Raw genomic sequence first — 27,498 nt, forward strand, 5'->3', positions numbered from 1 at the left:
GAGTATACCATATGCAGTGTGCGTGCCTGCACTAGGTGTTATTGTGTGTGGGAATTGTGTGTTCTGTGCACCCAGCACGAGTGGTGTGTGGGGAGGGGAAAATGGACCTGTGGCGATCGAGTCCCCCAGCCACTAGCACTAGGGTTGGGGCAGGGAAAGGAGCATTGTCTCCTCTGCTCCTCTCCTTGCCCCTATAGGGGGAGAAGCTTTACTTAGGTGGTCAGGGAGGGCCTCTCCGAGGAGGTGACATTTAAGGTAAGCCTCGAATGATGAGGAAGCAGTCTTGCAGAGATTGGAGGGCGGGACTTTCCAAGCAGGAGAAAAGCAGGAGCGAAGCACTTGAGATACCAATGAGAGCCGCATGTTTCAGGAAAAAACCCAGATGGGTGTGGGTGGATCGAGGTAGTCAGGAGGGCGGTGGAGGGAGAGGAGGATGGAGAGGTAAGCAGGGGTCCAGTCATAAGGCCCCTGAGAAGTCTCAGACAGAGCTGGGCTTGCGGGGTAGTGGGCAGGGTAGCCACCTACATCGGGAACGACACGTACCTTCTATGCAGAGCCACTTAGCATGGGCCCATTTCATAAGCCCTTTTCAGTTCTAGGTGTCGGATCTCTCCAGAATGGGGCTGGGTGGTGGGGTGGCAGACATATCTGGGGGTGTTTTCTGCTCTCTCAAAGGAGGGAAGCATGCTTTCTGTTCTTCCCCCCTAAGTTAACTAAGGGTCTGTGGAGCACAGGGCGGAGGGAGACATCATGGGTGCTAGCATGCTCCCTCTTCACCCCTCCTGCTGGCCTGAGGACTGGGCAGTCAGGGTGGAGGACAGTCATCTGCATGATCAGCTCCCAAATCCTCCCTTCTTATACCCCAGCCTCCCAGCTCCTGCCTCTGGTACCTCCCATCCCAACCTCAGGAGCCCATCTGTGTCACTGAGCTATGGTGGCACTAAGCTTACCTACACCTTCTCCGATGGACCCTGCCAGGGTCAGGGGGTGACTTCGGCTCTCAAGCACTGCACCTGAACCCCTCCATGAACCCAGACTACTACCCATCCCCTGAGAAACAAGCTCAGTTTCCCAGAGACTCAGCTAGGTTGCATGGCTGCGGTCCACCATAGGCTTTACTAAGGTATTCCCAGTCCAGTTCTGGGACAGTCCTGTGTCCCTTCCTCAGTTGCCCAGCCTATGCCTGCCTAAGGGTCGACCTCTATTTCCTAAGCTACCCTCCAACACCACCCTATAAGACTGGCAATGAGGCTGGCAGCCACCCTCAAAGGGTCCTTTCAAGCAGCCTTAGCTGCAGGCTTATGGGGAGAGTGGAGAGAACAGGGCAGGGACCACTGGGCTGGGCATCTTAGTGCCCTGGGACATGAATGGCTGAACCAGGGAGGGGGTTTCCAGTCAGATGTGGTAACTTGATTCTGTTATTCCTGCCTTCCCTGAGCCTCAGTTTGTGCAACTAGAAAATGGCTTTTAAGGAACTCCTCTTCCTGCCAGCCAGGTCTCTTCCACTCTGAATGAATACCCTTTAGAGGGCTAAAAGCAGGAATGGGGAAACTCAGCCCCGGTGCCCATTAGGCAATGAGCAAGATATGAAAGATGACCACTAGACCTTATCTCCTAAGGACCTGGGGCATTTGACTTCCACAGGAGCTCACCCTTCTCCCTCTCAGGTCCCTTCTCCACTCCCGCTCCGAGTCTCTCCTGCCTGACCACCCCCCACCCCAATATCTCTTAAGCCGCTCAAAATTTGGAGGAAATAAATCTCACACACTAATTCCATGAGAGTTTGAGCCTCGTCAGTGCAGAACAAATAAAAGGAGTGAACTGGCATGACATTTTACTGCAGAAGAGAGGTCGTTTCCAGCCACTAATAAAAAGGATTTGACACAGACTAATAAAGAGAAATGAATTTCTCTAATGGCCTAATTTAGCACATTCAGCACTGTGCCTCCGCCTGGGCGCTGCGAGGGCGGGTGCTGTACCAGGAGTGCAGACCAAGGCAGGAGGGAGGGAGAGGATCTCAAACACCCTTTGATTATTTCTTTTTTCTGTTCTGAGCCCCCGACCCCACCCCACCCCCCATCGCCGCGCCCCAGGAGCATCTGAACTAAAATCAAGCTCCAGATATGCAGTTCCCTTTAACGACCCGAAGAAATAAAGAAGCCCTCTCAACAGGCTTGCCGTCTTGTGCTAGCTTAAGAAGGTGATTAAACCGGATGTGTTGATTTCTACAGGGGTTTAACCATCGTTTGGTTTAATTACTTCTGACATTTCTGCCTTCGTGTTTTTTATATCTCACCCAAATTCATTGGCCTGGAATGCCCAGTTTGGGGCCAGAGGATGAGGGGCTACTCAAGGGAGGGATGATAGGGGCAGGATTTCAAGGGAGCCCTTTGCAGAGGTGAACACCATCCTCTTCCTATCAACAGAAATGCTGAGATCCCCGGCTCAAGCCCCATTTTGTCTTCTGGGCAAAGAAATCCTGACTCACCTCTGGTGTGGCTCCTGAGAGAAGCCTACCTGCCTCAAGGCAGGTGTTTCTTTTTTTTTTTTTAATTGTACTTTAGATGAAGGTTTATAGAACAAACTAGCTTCTCATTAAACAATTAGTAAGCATATTGTTTTGTGACATTGGTTACCAAGCGCGTGCTGTCCTGTTACTAGCTTTGCTGTCCCCTCCTACCTTCTCGGCCTTGTCCCTGGGCTGGTGTGCCCCTTTAGTCTCGTTTTGTTTTATGGGTCAAGGCAGATATTCTTAACATAAACTGGGCTATGGGTTTCCCTAACATTTTCAAAGACCTCCTGGGATGGAAGGCCACAACCTCTTGGTAATGCTTATAATTGATAGGCCACTCATCTCTACTTAAAGTTCCGTATATGGCTGAAGTGCACGTCCTTTTGTTAAAAGGACTCAAGGAAAGATTCTCGGGTCCTTTTCCATCTGCCTTCCTTTTTGGACAATCTGAATTAAAAAACGAAAAATTTTAAAACATTTTTTCTTGCTTAGGGGAGAAGTGGAAACAGAGAAGCAGTTTTTAAGAGCCATAATAGAGACAGAAAAAAGTCAGAAAGAACGCAAACATGTAGAGCTTTGCAAAGACAGAAATACAAAGAACAAGAGAAAGACAAAGAGTGAGACAGAAGAGACACAGTAGTCAGAAACAGCACCAAAGCTGAGGGAGGGTGGAGGGAAGGGTGGTCACAGGCAGAGGGAGACATTCGTGTTTAGCTCTCTTTCTGGGTGATAAACCTTGTGATTCACAGTCATGCCACTCCGTCACTTTTGAGCCTCTCAGCCATCCTTCCCTTGTGACCTTGGCCAGAACTGCAGACCTCAATCATGGGTCCAGCCAAGTGTGTGGCAGCCTGCCTGAGCTGTCCACCTCCTCTCCCTGTGAGTGACCTTGAGCCCCAGGGTCCTCCTGCACTTCGCCTCACGGCGGGTGGAGGTGGGGCGAGGGAGCCCAGTATCTGAACTCACCCTTTACTGGAGCCTCTGCTGCTTCTTCCAGTAGGGACAGAGGAGGCAGAAGCTCCAGGCCTGTCTTAGCTGGGACGAGGATGGATGATCCAGAGGGTGGAACACATGGCAGGGGAGCAAAGGAGGCCTGGTAGTGCAATGGTTAAGCACTCGGCTCTTCAGAGAGGTTGGCCATTCAAACCTACCCAGCAGCTCTGAGGGAGAAAGACCTGGCAATCTGCTCTCGTAAAGACTGCAGCCTAGGAAAACCCTATGGGGCAGTTCTCTGGGGTTGCTATGAGTCAAAATCACTAACAACAACACATGGAGATCGCGTCCCTGAGTGGTGCAAACGGTTAAGTGCTGGGCGGCTAACTGAAAGCTTGGCAGTTCGAGTCCACTCAGAGGTTCCTCAGAAGAAAAGCCTGGCAATCTACTTCCAAAAAGTCAGCCACTGAAAACCCCATGGAGCACAGTTCTACCCTGACACGAGTAGTGTCGCCATGAGTTGGGGTCTACTCAATGCAAACTGGTTTGGATTTTTGGTTTGGTATGTGGAGATTCTCAGTGATAGGTCAGTGGGACCACGGACCTGGTCAGGGTCAGACTACTCCAGAGGACATTTGTCTGTTGGCCTGTGAGGTGTCAGAGCGGTGGCCAGACTGGCCTTCTAGCTGCCCGCCCGACTCTCCAACGACACACATGTTGCTGTCTCAAGTTGCTAAAGACCCAAACAAAAAAAACCAAACCCAGTGCCATCGAGTCGATTCCGACTCATAGTGACCCTATAGGACAGAGTAGAACTGTTCCGTAGAGTTTCCAAGGAGTGCCTGGCGGATTTGAACTGCTGACCCTTGGGTTAGCAGCTGTAGCACTTAACCACTACACCACCAGGGTTTCCGCTAAAGACCCAGAACCCTAAAAATCCTACCCAGGGGCTAGCATTTTGACCCTTTATTTTTAGTGCCCCAGGCTAACGGTCACTGGGGGTCACACAATCAAAGACAATATCCTAGAGACACTTTCCAAGACTGCCTCGCCCCCTTTCCTGGGCATCTGTTCACTGTCAGAAGGCCCATTACAAGCACCCACTCTGAGAACTAAGCAGTGACATTTCTCCGGGGTGCTGATGAAGTCAGCACTCCTCAGATGAACATTCGAGGCTCTTCATGACGTGGCCTCAGCCTACTGGTCGGTATTTCTCCTAGACAGACTTGGCGGAGACAATGGAGTAGTTAAGAGGGACAACGGGGGCCCTGGGGGCTTGTATTTTCACTACTCCCCTTCATTAGCTCAGACACGCTGAGTTCATTCTCTGCATATGCCCTGTACTTTGGCTCCATCTGCTTCTTCCATCTGAATTGCCTACTCCTATATCCCTGGGTGGTGCAAACGGTTAACTCTCTTGACTGCTAACCAAAAGGCTGGAGGTTCGAGTCCACCCAGGTGCACGCTGGAAGAAAGGCCTGTTGATCTACGTCCAAAAACTCAGCCATTGAAATCCTATGGAGCACAGTCTACTCTGACACACACGGGGTCACCATGCGTGAGAATCGACTTTACAGCAACTGTTTCTGTTGTTTTTTATGTGTCTCTTTGCCTCCCTTCTAATGAGCTTCCAAATCCAACTCAAAATGCTGCCTCTTCTGTGAAGTCTCCCCTGCTTCCCTACAGACAAGAAAAACCATGGTCTTCTCTGAATCATCACAGGAAATGCTTTGGGGTTTCTCCCTTGACCTTACTTACAATTTGGGGTGGGATGCTTGGTGATCTGAACTAGCATAGGCTTTGGAGTCAGAGAATTGTGTGGTTTGGGGCAAGTTTCTGAATGTCCTTGAGCCTCGGTTTCTTCTTTTATAAAAGAGGGAAAACGCCTTCCATGAAAGTTCTTTTGAGGATGAGGTGAAGACGCCTGTAGAGTGCCTGGCACTTAGTAAGCTATCAATTAATGCTTGTTCCATTTCGCTGGAAGGATGTGCGGGTACCTTTTTTATTCAGAGCAACATTGCCACCATCCGCTCCAATCAATGTATATTCCCATCTCAACTGACTCATTTGGCAGGAAAAACAAGTCCACGTGCCAATTCTAATAAAGAAAGGAGTAGGAGAAGCCGTTTACAATTTATCAGAACTCAGAACCTCATTTTTAAACCAAAAAGCACTGCCAATAAAAATTTATTTTTATTTCCTTGATGACATTTATTGAATTTTACTAACTACCTGGGATCATATCGGTCTACTTGGTGAGCTCCTCCCATCAGTGACCTTGTCTTAGAACTCCCAAAGGTCAAGCACCATGTGTGGCACAGAGCAGAGGATCAATAAATATTTGGCGAATTAATGAATGGGAATAAAACAAACAAATGAAGTAAGCAATGATGATGGGAATGAAGGTTCTGAGCAACAAGCCTGAAGTCCTTCCAGGCGCAGAATCCACGCCTACTGCCGGAGTCCCTTCAGATTTTGCCATCTGTCCGCTTCTGGCCACAGTTGCTAAAAAGGACCTGTCTTAGAGCTTGCTGTGGGCTGTGGTGTGGGTGTGGGGTCGGGTGCCGGAGGGAGGGGAGTGAGTGAGGATGGTGCTTGCCCAACCTGCCACTCCTCCCCTGGAAGGCACCAGATGGAGAGAGCACAGTGGGGTGGGGAAGAACAAGCCCGCAGCCCTGGGTTGGATGTATTTTTACTTCAGGTGTGACGTTGAAACCATGCGGGTGTATTTTTAGCCCTGCCCAGTGGGCGGTGTGTTCTCCTGGGTTGCCTGGGAGAGGACTTCTTGTGACTAAATTAGAACCGCATCTGTTAGGGTTCCTGGGCTCCCATCCAGCACTCCTCCCCCAGGTGGGTGGGCAGGACCATTCTCTGCAAGTGTGGGGCACAGGGCAGGTCACAGTCTGCTCAGTTCCCCTCCCCTCCCACTAAACACACGCGTGCACACACACACACACATGCATACACATATACACACATGCACACACATACACACACACACACACATGCATACACGCCCCTCCCAGCACTTTTTAAAATTTTTTAAAAATAAATGTGAAATCTCAACAACGTGAATGTTAAAGCTGGCTGGCCTGGAAGTGCAAAATTACAAAGAAACTAAAACTTGAGCCCTGGTAAGGCTTTCATGTCCCACCCCTTCCTTTTAAGGAGAGGGAACTCAGACACAGAAATAAGAAGTATCTTTGCTGAGGTCAGGTGCCAGAGCTTCTATCCAAACGCCTGGAGATTCAGCCAGTCCCCAAAGGCAAACTACTTGAGGGGACAGCGTTGTGTGGGTAGGGCGTGTTCTATCCATTATGCCATGGTCACCCGCAGAGACTAAAAGCACACACCCACGCACATTTGACTGCACGTTGTAAGTTAGCAGCAGGCCCACTGCACTAATTTACAAAGTGCTTTTATGTGCTAGTTGTATTTAAAGAGGTCCCTAGGTGGCACAGGTGGTTTGCCCTCAACTACTAACCTAAAGGTTGATGGTTCGAACCCACCCAGGGGCACCTCAGAAGAAAGGCCTGTTGATCTGTGTCCGTGAAGATTACAGCCAAGAAAACCCTACAGAGCAGTTCTACTCTGTAACGTACAAGTTCGTCATGAGTTGGGATCAACTCGATGGTAATGGGTTAGGTTTTCTTTGGTTTTAAACACTCCAACAGTCTTATTATTCCATTTTACTGACAAGCAAACTGAGGTGCTAGGCGGTTAAATAATTTCATCAAGCTAAGAAGCAACTGAATTGAGATTTAAATCTGGATACCCAAACTCCATACCTTGTGCTCTTTCCATGAGTTCTTTTTAGAACTATTATTGGGATCACTTCATACTCCCCCCTTTTTTCTCTCTACTGTCTCCTTGAGTCATAATGCATCTTGGGTGGCATGACTCAGTTGCTGAGCTTACCCTTTGAGTGTCGGGGCTGTTGCATACAAGAGAACCTCTGCCTTACAAATTGAGTTTCCAAAAGAACCTCCTCCGCTAACGAGACTCCTGTGTGTTCAGAAAGGGCTTTACCGTTTCTGCAGATCTTTGATTTTCTCATTTGATGCCTGCCCTGTGAGGTAGGAAAGCTTCTCCTGAGAGGTGAAACAATTTGCCCCAGTGCAGAGTCATCACTCAGACTGAAGTCTTAGTTTTAGGCTCTTTACACTCAGCCATGAAGTGGGCCAGTGTCTGGGAGAAGCAGAGAGTGGCACTGTGGTTAAAAGAAGGACCAGCCTGGCTTAGTCCAGCCTCTGGGAGAAGCCAGGGCCATAGGAGCTTCAAAGGCCCTGCTTACTGGTTCTCCTTCCACTCCACTCCACTCCATCCCGTCCCACTCACATGGGCGGGAGTGGGGGGATGGTGGTAGAGTGGGGAGGGGAATAGATTGCAGGTTGTCTTCCCTCCTGAAAGGGGGCAGATCCAGTCTAGTACTTAGGAGTAGCTTCTAAACAAATTTAAATACCATTCATTGAGGGCCCTCTATGTACCAAGCACTGTCAGCTGTTAGCACTGGTTAAACATAACCTTGTGAGTGCAATTCCAGACTCTGGGTACCTGGAATGATCAGCTCTACCTAGGCCAGGTGCTGAGCTGTAGAAGCAGCAGGCCACTGCCTCTGAACACACCTGCTCCCTAAGCCAGGCGTCTTCAGCCGCTGCACCTGCAGAGGCTGGGCTGGGGTGGGGGAGCCTGCAGACGTGACAGCAAGGGCCGGGAACAGGCTTTGCCCCTGACTATAGTCAACAGCTAAAATGCGTTAACTCTGATGGTGGTGAAACCAAACCAGTAAAAACCAGTTGCATTGAGTTGACTCCAAAGCATGGTGACCCCATGTGTGTCAGAGTAGAACTGTGCTCTATAGGGTTTTCAATGGCCGACTTTTCAGATGTAGATTGCCAGGCCTTTCTTCTGAGGCACCTCTGGATAGACTCGAATCTCCAACCTTTTGCTTAGCAGCTGAGCATGTTAACTGTTTGTATCACCCAGAGACTCCCCGGTGAAAACAATTGCTTCAAAAAGCAGAGAGTGTCTGCTAGAGTGCAGCCCAGAACACAGCCTGGAGCATCAGCCCCCAGCACCTAGTCCTGAGGCCTGGCCTGAGGCACCTGGTCCTGCCTTCCCCCTGGAGTGGCTGTATTCTGTCACACCATTCTCAGGCCCCCTCACCCAGCACATTCCAGGAGTGACCAAGGGCAATGCCAGGAAAGGCATAGGGTTAGGTCTCAGGGTCGACTCACCAGAGTCAGAACACCCTTGGGTCACAGGGTGGAAGAGTTCCCTCAAAGACACTTCATTAGGAAGTACCAGTTTCCAGGGTCCTGATCAAGTAGCTGCTAAAGAGAACAGTCACAACAGGGCCCAGTCCCTCTGTCCAGCCCAACCTCTCCCCATCTGCCAGCCCAGCCCCTTAAAAAGCAGCTTAGCTGTCAGTTCTCTTGGGGTTCACCTCCCTTGGGAGAAGCAATGCACCCCGCCCCCCCCCGCACCACAGGCCAGAATGCCTTATTGTCAATTCCATAAATATTATTGGAACACATACTAAGTGCTAAGCTCGTAACTCCTTTCTCCGTCTATCTTCCCCACCTCCCTGAACATTACCTCTTTATCTCTAATCCTCTCAGAACTAACCTAATGCTTTACACACAGCAGAACTCAATGAAGGCTTAATTGAGGGGTCGTGTGAAGACCATCTGACTGGGGGTCCTTTCTAGTTTTACCTCTTGGTATTTACCTTCTAGCCTCACCAACCCCAGCTTGCATTTTCCCAACCATCTAGTAGCAGCTAACACCTACGGCGAGCTTGCCATAAAGCACCCTTATGGCAATCCTAACTGTGAGATAATGAATTTTTAGCCCTGTTCTACATACGAGGAAACTGAGACACAGAAAGGAAATAGTGGTAGAGCCAAAATTTGAACCCAGGCTCTAAGTCCAAAGGCCACCCTGCAAGCCTGACTTTCACCTCCCTGAGTGCCCCAGGCTGCCCTGAAAGTGTCAAAGGGACACCAGCTGATTCCCATGTCCTCCCCCTGCCTCACCCCACCCCAGTTCACCTAGCAAACACCCATCTGTGTACCAAGTATTATCACACCTAATTTTATTATGTTGTTGTTGTTAGCTGCCATTGAGTCACTCCTGACCCATGGTGACCCCAAGCACAACAGAACAAAAAGCTGCTCAGACCCACGCCATCCCCGCGATTGGTTGCAGAATGCAGATCAGACTGTCGCAGTCATAGTGTCTTCACTGACGGATTTTCAGAAGTCGATCGACAGGCCTTTCCTAGTCCATCTTAGTCTGGAGGCTCCATTGAACCTGCTCAGCATCATAGCAACATGCAACCTTCCACTCATTGACAGGTGGGTGGTGGCTGTGTAGGAGGCGCATTGGCTCGGAATTGACCCCGGTCTCCCGCACGGATGGTGAGAATTCTACCACTGAACCACCATTGCCCCCGTAATTTTATTCTAGCTATTCTTATTTTCTTTTTACAATTGAGAAAACAGAGGCTCAGAGAGATGAACTTGTCCAAGGTGACAAAGCTAGTTATCATTTCAAGTCTATTTCCAGAGGGCAAGCTCACCACTGCCCAGCATCGCCACTGGGCTGCACGGGAACCTTAGCTGCAGGACCATCAGGATGGAGCGCGAATGCCAGTAATCTTCAGAGGATTGTCTCTAGGGGAGCACCCCAAATACTGCCCACTGCGCTGTCCTAGCCCTCCCCCAAATGAGTGTGGATTCTAGAGGAACCCAGTCTGGACGAGACAGGAACAGGTGTCCTATAGAGAGGACATCAGAATTGCATATTGCTGTTTTTGAGCTAGAGCTGCGTTTAAGTCTGAGCTACCTGAGGACAGACCACACAGGGGTGGAAGCTTTAGGGGTGTGGTTTGTGGGGACATGAGACTGACGTGAGGAGCTAGAAAAGCTGTGTGGAGGGTCAAGGCTCTGACAGCTGAGGAACTGAAGAGGAGGCCGCAGAATGCAGAGTTTCTGGAGCTGCCAAGAAGCTAACTGGAGAAGGTGGGGAAGTTGGAGGTGAAGCTTGTGCTTTGTTTAACCAGAGGGAAAAAGACAGGCAGTATCCCCGGGTGGTGCAAACGGCTAACGTCCTGGGCTGCTAACCAGAAGGTTGGAGGTTCAAGTCCACCCAGAGGGGCCTCAGAAGAAAGACCTGGTGATCTTCTTCTGAAAAATCAGCCAGCCATGGTCATCAGCCATGAGTCAGAGTCGACTCGATGGCAACCGGTTGGCTATTAGACAGAATCTAGGAGAGAGAATATTCGCTACCTTGGGGTTCCAGTGGGAAAAAATGATAGCAAACACTTGCAAAGCACTTACTCTGTCCCAGACACTGTTCTAAGTGTTAATTCATTAAGACAGAACATTGTAAATTTAGAACCTCACAGGCCAGCGAGGACCAATTAACATAGGGTCATGACCAAGACTTGGCATATCAGATGTGCGACCCGCTTAACAACAGAGACCTTGCACCTGTGGCTTGGCTGCCTGGGTGTGGTTTGAACTTTCAAATTTTCCTCACCCAGTTGTGAAGTCGGCATGGTCTTTGGGTATGGGGACAGTGGTTGGTCACCCGCGGTGGTAATCATAAGAGTCATTGTCATCATACCTGGAACCAGAGTTGTACACCAGCTTGCAAGAACGATTGTGCATATCTCTTTCCAACTGTTTAGTAGCATCATGCTTGTAGTTTGACATCAGACATGGTGCGAGTATTTACACCACGAAAATCAGCAGATGCTATAAATCGGGGCTTCCCCATATCCAGAGAGCCAGTTTACCAGCACACCAGGATAGAACCATGGTATATTTATGGGGTACTGCTTATCTTATTGAATCAATTCACTCCATTCAGTAAGCACTGATTGAGAACCTACTTCATCTAAGCTGGAGCCTTGGTGGTGCAATGGGTAAGACCTGGGCTGCTAAATCAAAAGGTTAGTAGTTTGAATCTACCAGCCGCTCCTTGGAAACCCTATGGGACAGTTGTATTCTGTCCTATAGGGCCGTTATGAGTGGGAATCGACTCGATGGCAATGGGTTTGGTTTTTTGGTTCGTCTAAGCTGCTGACTCCAAGGTGCTGGGAATAAAGTAATGAGCAAGAAGACATGGATGCTGCCCTCATGGAGTTAACAATCTAGTGACGGAAACAGAAACAATGTAAATACAAACGTGAACACAATTAATTCAGTCCTAAGTAATGCCACAAAGGAGAAACAGGTGCAGGGCCACTGCACCCTCCCCACCTTGTCCTGCAGCTCAGTTCTCTAGCATTTTTTTCAAGGCTTTGAACTGGTTCGGTTTTTGTTGTTGTTGTTGTTTGACCCCCCTGCCGAGAATTTGCATTTCCACTCCAGATATACTGAATCTGAATCTACAGTCTAACAAGATCCCCAGGTGATTCTTATGCATACCTGGGGATCCATAAGACTCACCTGGGGGTGTTGTTAAAATGTAGATTCAGATTCAGTACATCTGGGGTGGAAATGTAAACTCTCAGCAGGGTGTCGAATCTGAAACCAAGTTTGAAGCCCTGTTTTTAAGGGAGAAGCAAAGTGCCATGGCAGCTGCCCCACTATTTCTCCTCACTCAGGCCTTCAGCCCAGCATTTCCTTATCACTAATGGGTAACTTCTTCAGCACTTCCCAGGCTCTCTGAGAGGTTTCCAGCCTTCAAGTGAGAGAGCTAATACCTAGCAGAGCAGTCTGTCTGCAAAGGCAACCTCCTCCCCCACTAGCACCCGGTCAGGCCTCACTCCCTGCCCCTCTTCTGCTCCCCAGGACATCGTGGTTTCCATGGGAACCCACTCACTTCAAAGGGGAACGAGGGAGATGATGGAGGGGAGGCGGGGAGAGTGAAGCTGGATTAACCTCACCCTCTTGGCCCTGTGTATACGCTGTGCAGGCAACCTAATCCCCAGGTTTCAGCACCTAACAGCACTCACCTTCCACAACACTGCCTACCAGCACAGGGTGAGGAAAACCCCAGGGCTGAGGTGGGGGGTGGGGACGAAAAGAACTGAGCAGAAGTCCAAACCTGAACACCTCCCCCCCACTACTGCCCTAGCCTCCCCTCCTGGAACCACCCCTCGGCATTCTCCCGGGCCACAAACACAATTACCCATGCTGTGCATCCAATCATGGGATCTGCTCAGATTATACTGCAATCATTAATCTGAGCCGGAGCTCCTGGTTGCCTTGCTGATTAGCCCAGATGATGCTCTGGTATGATCCAATTAAAGGCAGACTTGGCCTCCCTCTCACCCCACCCCCCATAGACAGACAGACAGACAGACAGACAGACACACACACGAGTTTCACGTCAGAAAGGAACCCACACATTTCATTAGCACATCTTCATATACAAATAAAACCTCCCAAGCACTGGCAGGCTCCTTGCACCCATAGGTGCCCCCTATTTTGTCACCCTACCCCTGGGCCAACCAGCAGGGGCCTGGCCACGGAGGGGTCTTCCCACCCTTCCTTCCTCTGTGGCTCCGGGAAGGGCCGCGGTAGGGGCTCCCAAAAGTCAGTGCCAGGTACTAATCTGAATTGAAAGGGCCTTGTTATATTTATTGACAAGAAATGCCGACTTCCTAGTGTGCTCTGCAGCAGTCGGGCTGCCCCAGGCAGGCAGATCTAATTAAAATTACCTAAGCCTACAGGCACTGGGTTTTTCTGGGTGGGTAAGCCTACAGGAGGCTAAGCTTCCTCCCGGTCATCCTGGCCCTGGCTGCCGAGAGGGCAGCTGGTACTAACGGGAGAGGTGTGGTCATGGGGCGCCCCTGGCCCAGGAGGCAGAGGGAGGACAGATGTCCTCAGTGGTCCAGAGGTGCCAAGGTGGCCATGTTTGGCTGGGCACTTGTTGGCACCCACACTGGGAGTCCCTCTTCAGGGTCTGACAGCTGCAAGAATAACTGGGGCAAATGCCAAGAGCTGGGGTGAGCCATGGGACAAGGTCAAGCTCAGGAGTAAAGGTGAGCAGAAGATCATGTTGGCTGAGGAAGATCTGGGCATTCATACTTCAAGTGATATCGTGATGGAAAGCTCCAATGGGGGAGGTGACCCACCTCTCCTGTGGTTTGGCCTGGGGAGTGTATGAGCCTGACGTGGAATCCTGGGAAGGGCTTGGGAGCCCACGGATTCCATTCGTGGGACATGGTGACCCATCTGCTTTCCCGTCACCTGCTTTGTGCCAGAAACAGGGCCAGGTACTTACACACCTAAATTCTTTCAAACCTGCTGAGTTCCGTTTTATTTTGCAACTAAAGCTCAGACAGACTAGTATATGGTGAAGGCAGGATTCAAGCCTTTGTTTCCAGGAACTTCTTGTTACCTCCCTATAGGCCGTGACTACCAGAGGTCTGGGAAGGAGCTGGTGATCAGTCTGTAGTGTGCTAATGAATCACCTGGGGGTTTAGATGAGTCAACCCCAAATTACCAGGCACTGGACAGTTTCCAGAGGCCACGTTTTACCCCTCTCCTTCAGCACCCTGCAAAGGCACGGTGCCCAGGTTAATTTCCAGATGGCTCTGCAGCTTCATTCTCCCACATCCAGTGGCTCTGGCCACTGGCAGTTCCTGGAAATACCAGGCTCCTCTCTGCCTGGGAGAGCTTCACCCCCCATTTCTCCAGCTGGTGAACCCTCTCACTCAGTCTTTAAGACCAAACTTACAGTTGCCTCACCTGTGCCGCCTCACTGGTTTGCATATCTATCAGTTGCTGGAGAGACAAGGAAAGGGCCTATGCATTACCTTCATATGTTCACCCTCTTTCCCCTGGAGTCTAGCACAGTGCCAGCAGATGTTAACAGCAAGGGTACAATGAAAGAGTGTGAAAGAGAGGGAGGGCGGGGGGCTCCTCCCACACTGGGGCAGCATGGCCTGGCCTCCCTCAGCATCTCCTGACGGGGATTGTGACCAAATCCCAGAGTTCTGTGGGGGCCCAAGGCAGAACTCTCTTCCTGCAGGCAGGCCTCTGGCCTGGGGAAGACCCCGATGCTGGGATCCATGGACCAGGGCCCACTGCTCTGGGCTCCCATCTGCTGGTATTAGAGGCATTCAGTCATCTGAGTAACTAAAGATAATGTCAATGATAACGATAATAACAGAAATAATTACCATAAAGGCACTGTCACCCAGGGTGGGGAGAGGAAGGAGGGAAGAGGGAATCAGTCCTCTTTCTGTTCATTTTGTCTTGAATGGATCATCCCACGTGTTACTGACATTAACACATGCTGCGAGTGTATACCAGCCATAGATGAGCTGTGCTTGTTGATACATGTGGACATACATGCTCCCACACGAGTGAATGTGAGCAAGGGTTCAATCTCAACGCTGAGTGCTGGCACGGGCTTCTTTTCTTAGTGATCTGGGCTCTCCACGGATAAATGGTGACTGAAGTACTGTGGAAGCCTCTTTGAGGCTGGCTCTCAGGTATGCACATCTTTCTCCCCAGCCAGGGACACAAGAGCTGGAGTTCACTAAAAAAAAAACCTGTTGCCATCAAGTCGATTCTGATGCATAGTGACCCTACAGGACAGAGTACAACTGCCCCACACAGTGTCCAAGGAGCACCTGGTGGATTTGAACTGCCGGCCTTTTGGTTAGCAGCCAAGCTCTTAATCACTTGTGCCGCCAAGGGCCCCAGAGTTGACTAAGGCAGATAGAAATTTCCCTGAGCCCCTTCCTTCTGCAGTGCTTAGGGCCTAGCCCTGGACGTTTAGGGCTGATGCAGGGCAGGTTGAGAGAAGCTGCCTGGTCGCAGCAAACTCTCTATCTGGAGACAGGGCGCCAGAACCTACACACCTACGCCAACATCTATTGCTAAAAAGAAAAAAAAAAAAGATAGCCATGAATCAAAGTGTGGTCCAAAGACCAGCTGCATCACATTCACCTGGGATGCTTTTAAAAAATTCCTATAGTTTGACCTACTGATTCAGCATCTGAGCACGGAGCCCAGAAATCAACACTTTAACAGGCCCTCCCTCCCGGTGATTTTTATGCATACTCAAGTGTGAGTACTACCAAGTCTGAGATGGTGCAGTCAAATGTCCAGTGCTCTGCAGAGCTTGTTGGAGTGAAGGCAACAGTGTAGACGGGCAAGTAGAGTTTACTCAGCTGGCGGTTTCTGACGCTCATTGGGGCCCACCTCCCCAGTTAGGATGGGAAAGGGGCCCTCTTGGGAGCTAGTGCCCAGGACTTCATCTCTCTCATGAAACATTTTCAGGAAGCTCAAGTAACCCACAGTGGCCTGCTGAGGGGTTTCTGGATTGACATGAGGGAGAGAGAGGGTGAGGAGAGCAATGGGTGGCCATTGTCTCTGTTGTGCCAAGCTCGGGCTTGCACTCTCATCTACTCTGGCTGAGCTGGTTCTCAGGCTGGCTGGGGCTCTGGACACGGCTGCAGGGTCTCCTACCTGTACACAGCTCGCTTGTCAGCCTCCAGCTGTGCCTGGGGGTCAATGGGGGCACTGGGCACAGGTGTGCTGGCAGCAGCAGAGGGTGCTGAGATGTGGACAGCCTGGGCCTTGGAGGGTGGCTGGGCAGTTGCTGTCATCTGCAGAGAGAAGAACGGGGAGGCGGTAGTTAGCACAGCAGGAGAGCTGGTTTCTGAGCTGTGGTGTGAGGGCTCTCTTGGTCTGTGGTGTGTGCGTGGTTAAGAGAACGTATGCAAGAGCATGCAGGAGTGTACAATGAGCGCCATCTGTATATGTGCTACCAACCCATTGCCATCAAGCTGATTCCAACTCATAGTGACCCTATACCCCATTGCCATTGAATCAATTCTGACTCATAGCAACCGTATGGGGTGGAGTAGAACTGCCCCATAGGGTTTCCAAGGAGCTCCTGGTGGATTCGAACTGCTGACTTTTTGGTTAGCAGTTAAGCGCTTAACCACTGCACCGCCAGGGCTCATATGTACTACAGTGGGAAGAAAAATAGCCCTTTCTTCAAATGACAAAGTTAGAGAGAACAAGTGAGGGCCATACAATACTAGGTGATGGACCAGCACACTTCAGAAGAGATGATCCTTGATGCGAATGTTGTGACCTTTGACCAGAAGTAGGAAAAAAAACAAAAAGAAAAGATGAACCCTTTAAATTATGAGTCATTTGGGCGGTAATAAGTTTGATTTAATGGTTTTGAAGAGCAGAAAACAGTAGCTGAAATCAGGTCTCATTTGGGCAGGGGTTTATTTACTTTGTTTAACGCAAGCTAGAGGTAACAGTTCTAATGGTTTTGACCGATGATTAAACGGCTCTCCAAATTTGGTTTACCTGGTAACATGGAGAAAAGCAGGTTTTGGTGGGCAATGGAAAGATTTCTGTTCTTGGCCATACAAATGTGTAGGCACTGGTTTCACGCTGTTAGATGGGCTTTTTCTTATTTTATTGTGCTTTAGGTATAAGTTTATAGTGCAAATTAGTTTCTCATTCAAAAATTTGTACACAAATTGTTTTGTGACATTGGTTGCAATCTCTGCATTGTGTCAGTATTCTCCCCCTTTCCACCCATGGTTTCCTGTGTTCATTCGTCCAGTTTTCCTGTCCTGCCCCTTCCTGCTTTCTTGCCTTTGCTTTTCTGCAGATGTTGTCCATTTGGTCTCACATACTTGATTGAACTAAGAAGCACGTTCCTCACATGTGTTATTGTTTGTTTTATAGGCCTAATCTTTGGCTGAAAGGTGGACTTCAGGAGTGGCTTCAGTCCTTAGTTAGCAGGCTGTCTGGTGACCATAATCTCGGCAGTTCCTCCAGTCTGTGTCAGGCCAGTAAGTCTGGTCTTCTTCTGTGAGTTTGAATTTTGTTCTACATTTTCTCCCACTCTGTCTGGGACCCTCTATTGTGATAGCCAGGCACCATCTAGTTCTTCTGGGGTCAGGATGGTGGAGGCTGTGGTTCGTGTGGTCCATTTGTCCTTTGGACTAATATTTTCCTTGTGTCTCTGGATTTTGTCATTCTCCTTTGCTCCAGATGGGATGGGACCAACAGATGTTATCTTAGATGACCACTTGCAAGCTTTTAAGACCCCAAACGCTACTCACCAAAGTAGGACGTAGAACTTTTTCTTTTTTTTTTTTGAAGAGAAAGAAGTTTTATTATTGAATGAGCATTAAACCAGAATGTGATGCATCACAGGCATTCCGCTAAAGAATTTGCAAAGACAGAAAGAAACCTTAACCATTGTATGGGTAAGGGTACAGTCATTACATTTATATATTTTTAATTGTACTTTAGATGAAGGTTGAGAGAGCAAACTAGTCTCTCATTAAACAATTAATACACATATTGTTTTGTGACATTGGTTGCCAACCCCAAACATGTCAATGCTCTCCCCTTCTTGACCTTGGGTTCCCCGTTACCAGCTTCCTGTCCCCTCCTGCCTTCTCATCCTTGCCCCTGGGTTGGTGTGCCCATTTAGTCTGGTTTTATTTTATGGGCCTGCCTAATCTTTAGCCAAAGGGTGAGCCTCAGGAGTGACTTCAGTACTCAGTTAAAAGGGTGTCTGGGGGCTATACTCTTGGGGTTTCTCCAGTAAGTCTGGTCTTTTTTTTTTGAGTTAGAATTTTGTTCAGCATTTTTCTCTAGCTCTGCCTGGAAACTTCTATTGTAATCCCCGTCAAAGCAGTCAGTGGTGGTAGCCAGGCACCATCTAGTTGTGCTGGACTTGGTCTGGTGGAGGCTGTGGTAGTTGTGGTCTATTAGTTCTTTGGACTAATCTTTCTCTTGTGTCTTTGGTTTTCTTCATTCTCCTTTGCTGCAGATGGGGTGAGACCAGTGGAGTATCTTAAACGACCACTCACAAGCTTTTAAGATCTCAGACGCTACTCACCAAACATGTGGACTATGTTATGCTAATTGACCAAGATGACCCTGAGACCATGGTCCCCAGCCCTCAGCCCTAGTAACTTGGTCCCTCAAGGTGTTTAGATGTGTCTAGGAAGCTTCTGTGACTTTGTCTTGGTCAAGTTGTGCTGACTTACCCTACATTGTGTGTTGTCTTTCTCTTCACCAAAGTTACCGCTTGTCTACTATTTAGTTGGTGATTTTCCCTCTCCATCCCTCCCTCCCTCATAACCATCAAAGATTGTTTTTTTCTGTGTATAAACCTTTTCTCTGTTTTTTATAATAGAGGTCTCATACAATATTTGTCCTTTTGTGATTCTCTTATTTCACTCAGTGTAATGCCCTCCAGATGCATCCATGTTGTGAGATGCTTGGCAGATTCATCATTGTTCTTTATCAATGCGTACTACTCTATTGTGTGTATGTACCATAATTTGTTTGTCCATTCATCTGCTGATAGGCACCTCGGTTGTTTCCATCTTTTTGCTATTGTGAGTAATGCTGCATTGCACACGGGTGTGCATATGTCTATTCATGTGACGGCTCTTATTTCTCTAGGATATATTCCTAGGAGTGGGACTGCTGGATTGTATGGTATTTCTATTTCTAGCTTCTTCAGGAGGTGCCATATCATTTTCTGTAGTGGTTGTACCATTCCTACCAGCAGTGCATGAGAGTTCCAATCTCCCCACAACCTCTCCAACATTTGTTATTTTGTTACATTTTTGAAGATGCTTCTGGGCTCCCAATTTTGTGCCAACCAGAGCAAATCTTTGTATATTGGACTGTCAGCATGAGATTTTTTTTTTTTATGTAAAGAAATGGTTCAATGGCTTTAAAAATTTTGAAAACCATCATTACAGAATTAAATGCTTTGACATTGTATTTCCTTTAGTCAGATGGATCCCTAAAAGGGTAAATGATCACATGGCTCAGCTGTTTCCTTACATCAGCCTGAACAGAGCATCCTGATAGCACTGATCACGCTGTGCTCTGAGGCTTGATAGACTCGTCTGTCACTGGCACTTGCCTTGTTCACATAAACCAGTTGCTGCCCAGCCCACTCTGACTCACGGTGACCCCAAGTGTATCAGAGTAGAACTGTGCTCCATAGGGTTTTCAACAGTTGATTTCTCTAAAGTAGATCATCAGGCCTTTTTTTTTGAAGAGCCTATGGGTGGACTTGAACCTCTAACCTTTCAGTTAGCAGTTGAGTGCTTTAACCATTTGCACCACTACAGATGTCATAGTAGATGCTTAATAAAGTTACTTGTTGGAAAAAAATGAATGAATGAATATACCTTTAAAGAATCAGATATTTTATAGCTGGGAATTTCATCCTATGATCTAGGTCCCTGCTTTCTGGAAGAAAAATCTATTGTCACTTCCACAAATACAAGTACGTTATTGCCGATGTAGATATCCTCAAGAGATCTGAATGGCTCATTCTCTCCCTTCATTTAGATCTCTGCTCAGATGCCGCCTCTTCAGAGTAAGAGAACTCCTCCGTCCCTTGGTACTCCCTCACTCAGCTGTATCTGTCTTCATAGCCCTTACCATGACCTGACGTTATATTTTTATTTGCTTATTTATTTTCTCTCCCAAGCTGAAATATAATTTAAGCTCAAGGAGGGCTTGTTTATAGTAGCATTCCTAGGGCCCAGAATAGTCTGGTACCATTCTAGTACTTAATAAACAGTTGTTGAATCAATGAATTAATGAATGACAGAGGGCCAATGAGACTGAGACTATAAAAGAAATTGGTCTGATTTACTACGCTGTATCCTTATCATTTTTGTCAGGAAAAAATATCCTTGTTGGCTGAATTGGGAGGACGTTCCCAAGGCCATTGTGTAAGAAGATAGGCCTAGCATCATGGCATCTGGAAGTCACAGACAATTGCTTGAATCTTAAGTTGTCCCTTTATTAACATTTGATCTTGGCCAAATCCCTTAACTTTCTAATTTTTCTATTTCCCAACTTTCCTACTTTCTCGCCGGTAATCAACTTGGTGACCTTTAAGACTATGAGTATTAAAGAGATTCTAGAAGGAAGAAAGTAGAAGCAAATGTCCCAGTTCTCAAAATAGAGAAGTTAGATTCAGAAAAGCTAAATACTGGCAAGCTTCACACTGATCTGGGCTGGATTCACTCATTTGCTACAGCAACCAACCATTTCTTTAAATGCCTCTTGAGTCCTTGCCATGCACGAGGCACTGCGCTGGGCACTGGAGTCAGAAGGGCGAGGGCCAGTTATAATGGAGGCTCAATTTCTGGATTTGACAGGATTACAAAACTGTCAGTTGGTCGTACTATGGTAGCTCGCATGTTGCTGTGATGCTAGAAGCTCTGCCACCAGTATTTCAAACGCCAGCAGGGTCACCCATGGTGGGGAGGTTTCAGCAGAGCTTCCAGACTAAGACAGACTATGAAGAAAGGTCTGGTGATCTACTTCTGAAAAATAACCAATGAAAACCCTCTGGATCACAACATAATATTGTTTGACATAGTGCTGGATGGTGAGCCCCCTAGGTTGGAAAGCTCTCAAAATACACAGTGGCCACAACAATGGACTTATGCATACAATGATCATGAAGATGGTGCAGGACTGGGCAATGTTTTGTTCTGTCGTACACGGGGTTGTCATGAGTTGGCGTGACTTGACAGCAACTAACAACAACTAAACTGGTGAAAAAAAATTTTTTTTTTAAACTGGTAGATCAGGAAAATGTGGTAGGTATAGTGTAAATGACCTCATCAAGGTATCTTTTGTGATAACTTGTGGAAACTCGGGGAAGGTAGCCCAGTGGACAATGGAATGATTAGTCAGCTACACCTGAGATGATGCTGAAAGGACAGGTGTCAGCACATGGGAAGGTTCTAGAGGAGGGCCACACACTTTTCTTTAGTCTTCATTAGTCAACAACTTTATTTATTTGGAGGATGGCTAAAGAAATGTTCAACCAATTAATGGATGGCAAGAAACTGGGCTCCAAAGGATCTTTACAGATTTTGGCAACAGACTGAGTCTAATAAGATTAATTTCCATCAAATAAGTTGAATTTTTACACTCTAACACTTAGACCAAAAAAATCAATAGTATAAATACAGAACAGAGGAGACATGGCTTAGCAGCAGTGTTTTAACTGACAGTTCGTGCAGTATGTCAAAAGTGAAATGTGTCTGTCAAAAAAAAAAAAAAAGAAAATACAAAATCCAACATCTAAACTAATGCTACCTGAAAACAAAACCAAACCCATTGCTTTCGAGTCAATTCCAAATCATAGCGGCCCTATAGGACAGAGTAGAACTGCCCCAAAGGGTTTCCAAGGAGCAGCTAGTGGATTCAAACTGCCAACCTTCTGGTTAGCAGTTGAGTTCTTAACCACTACACCATACTACCTGAGAATGTATTGAAAGCCCTATGCACAGTTTTACTCTGCACACATGGGATCACCATGGGTTGGAACCGACTATGGCAACTGACAAAAACAACAACAGGTCTTCCAACCCTGTCATACTCATATTAAACAAGTGTGTGGCAGTACATTCAGAGGAGAACTGACCAGGGTGGTGAAGAGATTCTGCACTATGCCCTATGAGGAATATTTGAAAGATCAAGAATGTACAAACAAGACTTGGGGGAGAGGGAGCAGGAGAACATAAGGAGTTATCCTTTGAACATCTGAAAGAGGGACTTAGATCAGTTATGTTTTGTACGACCCCCAAAGGGTCAAACTACAAACAATCCATTGAATCTAGAACAAGGAGACAAATTTGGGATCAACACAAGCAATACAGTAAGACCTGAAAAAGTTGGAACTTGTGTAAGGTAGAAAGCTGTCAGAGAAGGAAAACGCAAGTATTTTCCACTAAAATAAGTGATAGAAAAGTGGTAAGACTGCACCCTGTCAAAGGTGGAAGACTTGCAAGACCCAGAAAAACAAGGCAGTCCTGTTGAGTTCCGTCTCTCCCAGGTTTCACTGTAACTGCCCAAGACTCAGAGCTGTTTACTTCTGGACTGGGCTGCCTCTAGGAGATGGTGGGATTCCTACCACTGCAGGGGTCAAGCAGAAATTAATTGACCAGCTGAAACCATGTGCAGAGGATTGAAACTTTAGCTGGGTGGCTGGATTAGGTCCCATCCAACACTGACAGGCTCGGATGCCATGGGGGTGGTTTAGTAATCCCCACAAGCGGTTGGGGTGAGGCTCGGATTAGATGATGCAGAGTACGTAAACGTGCTTTGAAAACTCTTGAGTCCTTCACAGTGGAAGGGTAGTGGATATTATTAAACACGAGATTTTAGAAATGTACTTCTTTCATAAAGCAAGGCAAGCTGGGTCAACATAGCTGGTTGAAGTGTGAAATACAGGGTAGGCCGAACGCTCTGCCGTGCAGACTAAAGGCGAATTTCCTGGTGTCCTTGGAGGAACCCACAGGGGCTTCCATCAAGAAGATATTCTAGGATAGACTGAGATGAGGGGAGGGGCTTCTTTTCCTCTCACCTTCCCCTTTTCAGCTGGGACTTTGGGGACCAGTCGGGGGGAAGGAGAAGAGGGGGAAAGCCCTGCTGGGTTGAAAAGGAAAGCACGGAATAAAAACGGAAATCAAAAGCAGTCACTTTAGCATCCCAAGAGGCCCCAGCTGAGAGGCTGTTACTGGGCTGGGAGAGGTGGTGGTGGGGGAGAAGACAGCAGAGCTGGCATTAGGAGGATGAGGACTCACATTTATATAGCCCCTGGGAGCCAGTTCAGCAACTCTGCATTTCCTCTAGGTTTGGAAAAAGGACGGTTTATTTCTAAATAGACTTCTTTTCTAGCCAGAAACCTCTACTTCCCCACAACCAGAACTCAAAGGGAGAGGAGCTGGAGCTACGGCAGGGTCCAGGGGTAAAGGGATGGGGTGACTTGAGGTAAGCTTTAGGGGGAAGGGGAGGTTACTGGGCAGCATGGCCATTAGAGCAGGAGGAGGGAGAGCTGGGTGGACCAGGGGTGAGGCTGCTAAGTGTCTGGCTGGAACGCCTTTTCTGGCCTGTGAAACCAGACTGTTAGATTTGCAGGAATTTTAAACTGGTTGACAATGCACTGGTAGCTTGAAATTGGCCATGGTGGGAACATTCATACCACGGGAATTGGCAAATGCTTTAAGTCAGGGCCCTCCTGCCCTCAGAGAGCCCGTAGTTAAATAGTTACCAGCTCACAGCTGATTTCAGGCATCTCCCCACATGGCTTTCTCTGCATCTCCTCCCTCTGGCACATGAAGAAACTAGCCTTACACACTCCAGGAGACCACTGGGTGTGTTCACAGCTGGTCCCAGAACTGGCCACCCCAGACTCTGGGGCTTTCCACGAGGAGAGCTCAGAGCATCCTGGAGACCCTGCCCAGCAGCTCACTGGGGACAGGGTAGGGGGTGGGGTGGGTATGGCATCAACACTAACATGGAGAGTTGTCCCTTTCCAACATGGGGAAATGGAGGCACAGAGGAAGAGGGTCAAAGTTGAATGATGTCTTGCGAGCTATCTGGGAGATCAGAAGAGATCAGAGTGGAAGGGGAAGAGGACCGCAGTGGGAGGCCCTGGGCTAGATGCTTCTCTGCCACTTATTAGCTATGATTTTGGGGCATGTTTCCTGACCCCTTTGGCCCTTGGTTTCCCACTTTACAGGCCATGAGGATTAATCAAGAGAACAAGGTAGGACTAACAAATGTTTCACCTTAGTCTAACGGATGGGAAAGGGTGTTAGTGTGCCCTATCAGCTTCCGGCTGTGAGGCTGTGCCCAGCACCTACATGGGGCTCTATGGTTCCTATCTCCTCTCTTACCCAAAGGGTCCCTCCTCGGGACAAAAGACTCTGTAGCAACCACCTCCATGCTCTTCCCTCCCATGGATGCTATAAGCATTGGACTTCCTTCCGTCATCTAGCTAGGACCAGCCCTGTCTTGAGCTTGGAGCTAAAGGGCCCCTGCCCAGATTCTGTGACACATTGAGATAAACGTCCTGACCACCCCCACCCTCAGCCTAAAATGGAGTAGAGAAGTTGGAGGCAGATCTGACCTGCCTATTTCAGTTACCCTCTGACACCCAAAATGTTCCATCAGTGTTTTGTCTTCTGCTTAGTATTGCCCTTCCCCAAATCTGTATCTTTTTTCGGAAAATATTATCACAGGAAAACCGTGGCACATTACGTTCTCAGGAACTAAGAAAAGATTTCTGTAGGCTTTCATGTCTACAAATCATTCTTACATTCCTGCCATTCTAACAACAATCCTGTGCAGTAGGTTAGTATCACCCCCATTTTACAGGTGAGAAAACAGACGATCACAGAGAGAAAGTAACTGCTGGAGATCACAGCCAGATTATGCAAAGCCTGGGGCCAGAACCTAGGCCTTTCTGAAAAACCACACTAAGTGAATTAGTGTATTTAATTAGTTTTCTTTGAAAAGGAGAAATAGGATGATTTTTTTTTTTTTCCTGAGTGAAAAAAGGGGCAAGAGAGGAAGGGGTCCTGGTTAGAATGAAGCTTCACTTTCCAGCACATGCTCTTGGGTCACTTTTTTTTTTTCACCCCATCCTCACTGCTGGCCCCAGCTTCTCCTACCCCCTAACAAACCTCTGGCATACAAATTCAAGTCAATTCCCCAAGTGCTAATTGTGCCAGAAACAGACCTTCCATGCAGAACCCAAGTAGACAGTCATGGGTGGTTTATTAACTGAAGAAAGATGACTCCCTTGCTGTGTTAACTTCTCCCCAGAGTCTGCAGAGGGGGCCTGAGACCCGAAGCCAGAAAAACCTGACCACACAGGGCTTTGAACCTTCAGGGTGCTGGGCTCCAAAGCAGGATCAGCTGATGCCTCCTGTCAGCTTCCATTCAGAGCTCCTGTCTGCTGCTCCTGGGAGGTGGGAGCAGATGGTTCAGAATGGGGGACAATGCCAAAGTCTTTCTCCCATCTCCCGGAGACAGTGTGCATGGTGGCAGAGCAGAGGTTAGGCATCCTACAGTGAGTCTTGAGTCCCTCTTTGCCACTTACTGGCTGTGTAACCTTGGACATGCTGCTTTACCTTTTCGGGCTTCAGTTTTCTCATCTGTAACATAGGAATGGTGCCTCCTACCTTCCATTGTTGTGAGCTTTGTGTCGCCTTTGGTGCATGCTGGCAGAACACCTGGCACTGGGTTAGACCCCTCTGTTCTGTATGTCATGGCTCATATCGCACTGTTTAGACTTGTCTGCTTACTTATCCCTCTCTTTCAATAGACTGTAAGATCCTTGAGGGCAGGGACCCTGTCTTTCCTGCTTACAGCTGTAGCCCCTGTGTCTGATGGAGAGAGTGTCCAAGAATACCTGTAGAATGAAGGAATAATGGGCACAAAGTGGGTTGGCCTTCCCACTGAATGGTACTTTTTTTGGCTGCAGATTTACTTTCTTGATGCTGAATGCCTCAGGCCACCATAGAGAAGTCCACAGTCCCTGTGGTGTCCAACCTGGAGTGGGAGATAATGGGGCACACAGCCTGGTGTGGAGGGGTGAGCACCTACTTTGGATTCGACCTTCTCTGCCTGTGTAACTTAGACCTTTCTGACCCAAGGTCCTCATCTATTAAATGGGAACAATAATACCTGAGGGACAGGATTGTTACAATTAAATGAGATAATGTATGCAAAGCAGTTGGCACTTAATGTTGTGTTGTTAGGTGCTGTCGAGTCGGTTCTGACTCATAGTGACTCCATGCACAACAGAAAAAAACACTGCCAGGTCCTGCGCCATCCTTACAATCGTTGTTATGCTTGAGCTCATTGTTGCAGCCACTGTGTCAATCTACCTCATTGAGGGTCTTCCTCTTTTCCGCTGACCCTGTACCTTGCCAAGCATGATGTCCTTCTCCAGGGACTGATCCCTCCTGACAACACGTCCAAAGTATGTAAGATGCAGTCTCGCCATTCTTGCTTCTAAGGAGGATTCTGGTTGTACTTCTAAGACAGATTTGTTGGTTCTTTTGGCAGTCCATGGTATCTTCATCATTCTTCGCCAACACCACAATTTAAAGGTGTCAATTCTTCTTCAGTCCTCCTTATTCATTGTCCAGCTTTCACATGCATATGATGTGATTGAAAATACCATGGCTTGGGTCAGGCACACCTTAGTCTTCAAGGGCGCTTAACAGAGAGATCCAATATGTGGTTGTTGATTCTAGCTGCTGTTGAGCCAGCCCCCAACTCATGGCGACCCCATGCACAACAGAACAAAACATTGCCCAGTCCTGTGCCAGTTCCATGATCATAGCAGGTCAGACCATTGTGATCCATAGGGCTTTCATTTGCTGCTTTTTTTTGGAAATAGATCACTGGGCTTTTATTCCTCGTCTGTCTTAGTCTGGAAGCTCTGCTGCAACGCGTTCAGTATCAGAGCAACACACAAGCCTCTGCTGACAGACGGGCGGTGGCTGTGCGTGAGATGCATTGGCTGGTATCAAACCCAGGCCTCTCACATGGAAGGTGAGGATTCTACTGCTGAACTACCAGTGTTGCCACCAAACACTTAACCACTGCACCGCCAGGGCTCCTTGTGGATGTATAGTTAAAAAAAAAAAACCCCGAACCCGGTGATGTCGAGTTGATTCCCACTCATAATGACCCTATAGGACAGAGTAGAACTTCCCACAGCGTTTCCAAGGAGGGGCTGGAGGAACTGCTGACCTTTTGGTTAGCAGCCATAGCTCTTAACCGCTACGCCACCAGGGTTTGTTATCATTAATATAATCCGCACAAGCTGCAGCCCACACTCCGAGGTGGCCGCTGCATTTGTTTCTTTTGCCTGGGCTGCCCCTGCTGAAGGAACCCACCCTTCCATAAGCACTCAGGGGTGTGGGGCACACATGGGCTCAGGCACAGGGAGAGGGGCCTGTGGTGTAGTGAAAGGAGACGTCACTAATCACCAGCTACGTCACCTTGGGTGAATAACTCAGTTTCTCCAAGCCTCAGTTTCCCTATTAGTAAAAAGGTAGCTATAATACCTCCCCCGTGGCCACTCTGAGACCATGGATGTTAAGGTGCATTGCACACAGTGAATGCTTTGTACATTTTGGTTTCTAAGCATTTTTAATATAAAGTACCACATTCAGTGCTTACTTTTCTAGCTTTTCCCTCTGAATCCAAACCCCCCATCCTGTCCCTATCCCTGCCCCA

At 48.1% G+C, this 27,498-nt stretch overlaps 1 protein-coding gene across 1 annotated transcript in view; it reads right to left on the bottom strand.

Moving 5' to 3' along the window:
- The window catches only part of PKNOX2 (PBX/knotted 1 homeobox 2), a 354,189-nt gene that overhangs the window by 59,124 nt on the left and 267,567 nt on the right, over positions 1–27,498 (bottom strand). Inside the window, exon 5 of the mRNA XM_023557078.2 lies at positions 15,886–16,025. Within this exon, the coding sequence (XP_023412846.2) occupies positions 15,886–16,025 (140 nt within the window). The remainder of the gene's footprint in view (positions 1–15,885; positions 16,026–27,498) is intronic.

This window comes from Loxodonta africana, chromosome 15 (genome assembly GCF_030014295.1).
Source record: "Loxodonta africana isolate mLoxAfr1 chromosome 15, mLoxAfr1.hap2, whole genome shotgun sequence".
Taxonomy (NCBI): domain Eukaryota; kingdom Metazoa; phylum Chordata; class Mammalia; order Proboscidea; family Elephantidae; genus Loxodonta; species Loxodonta africana.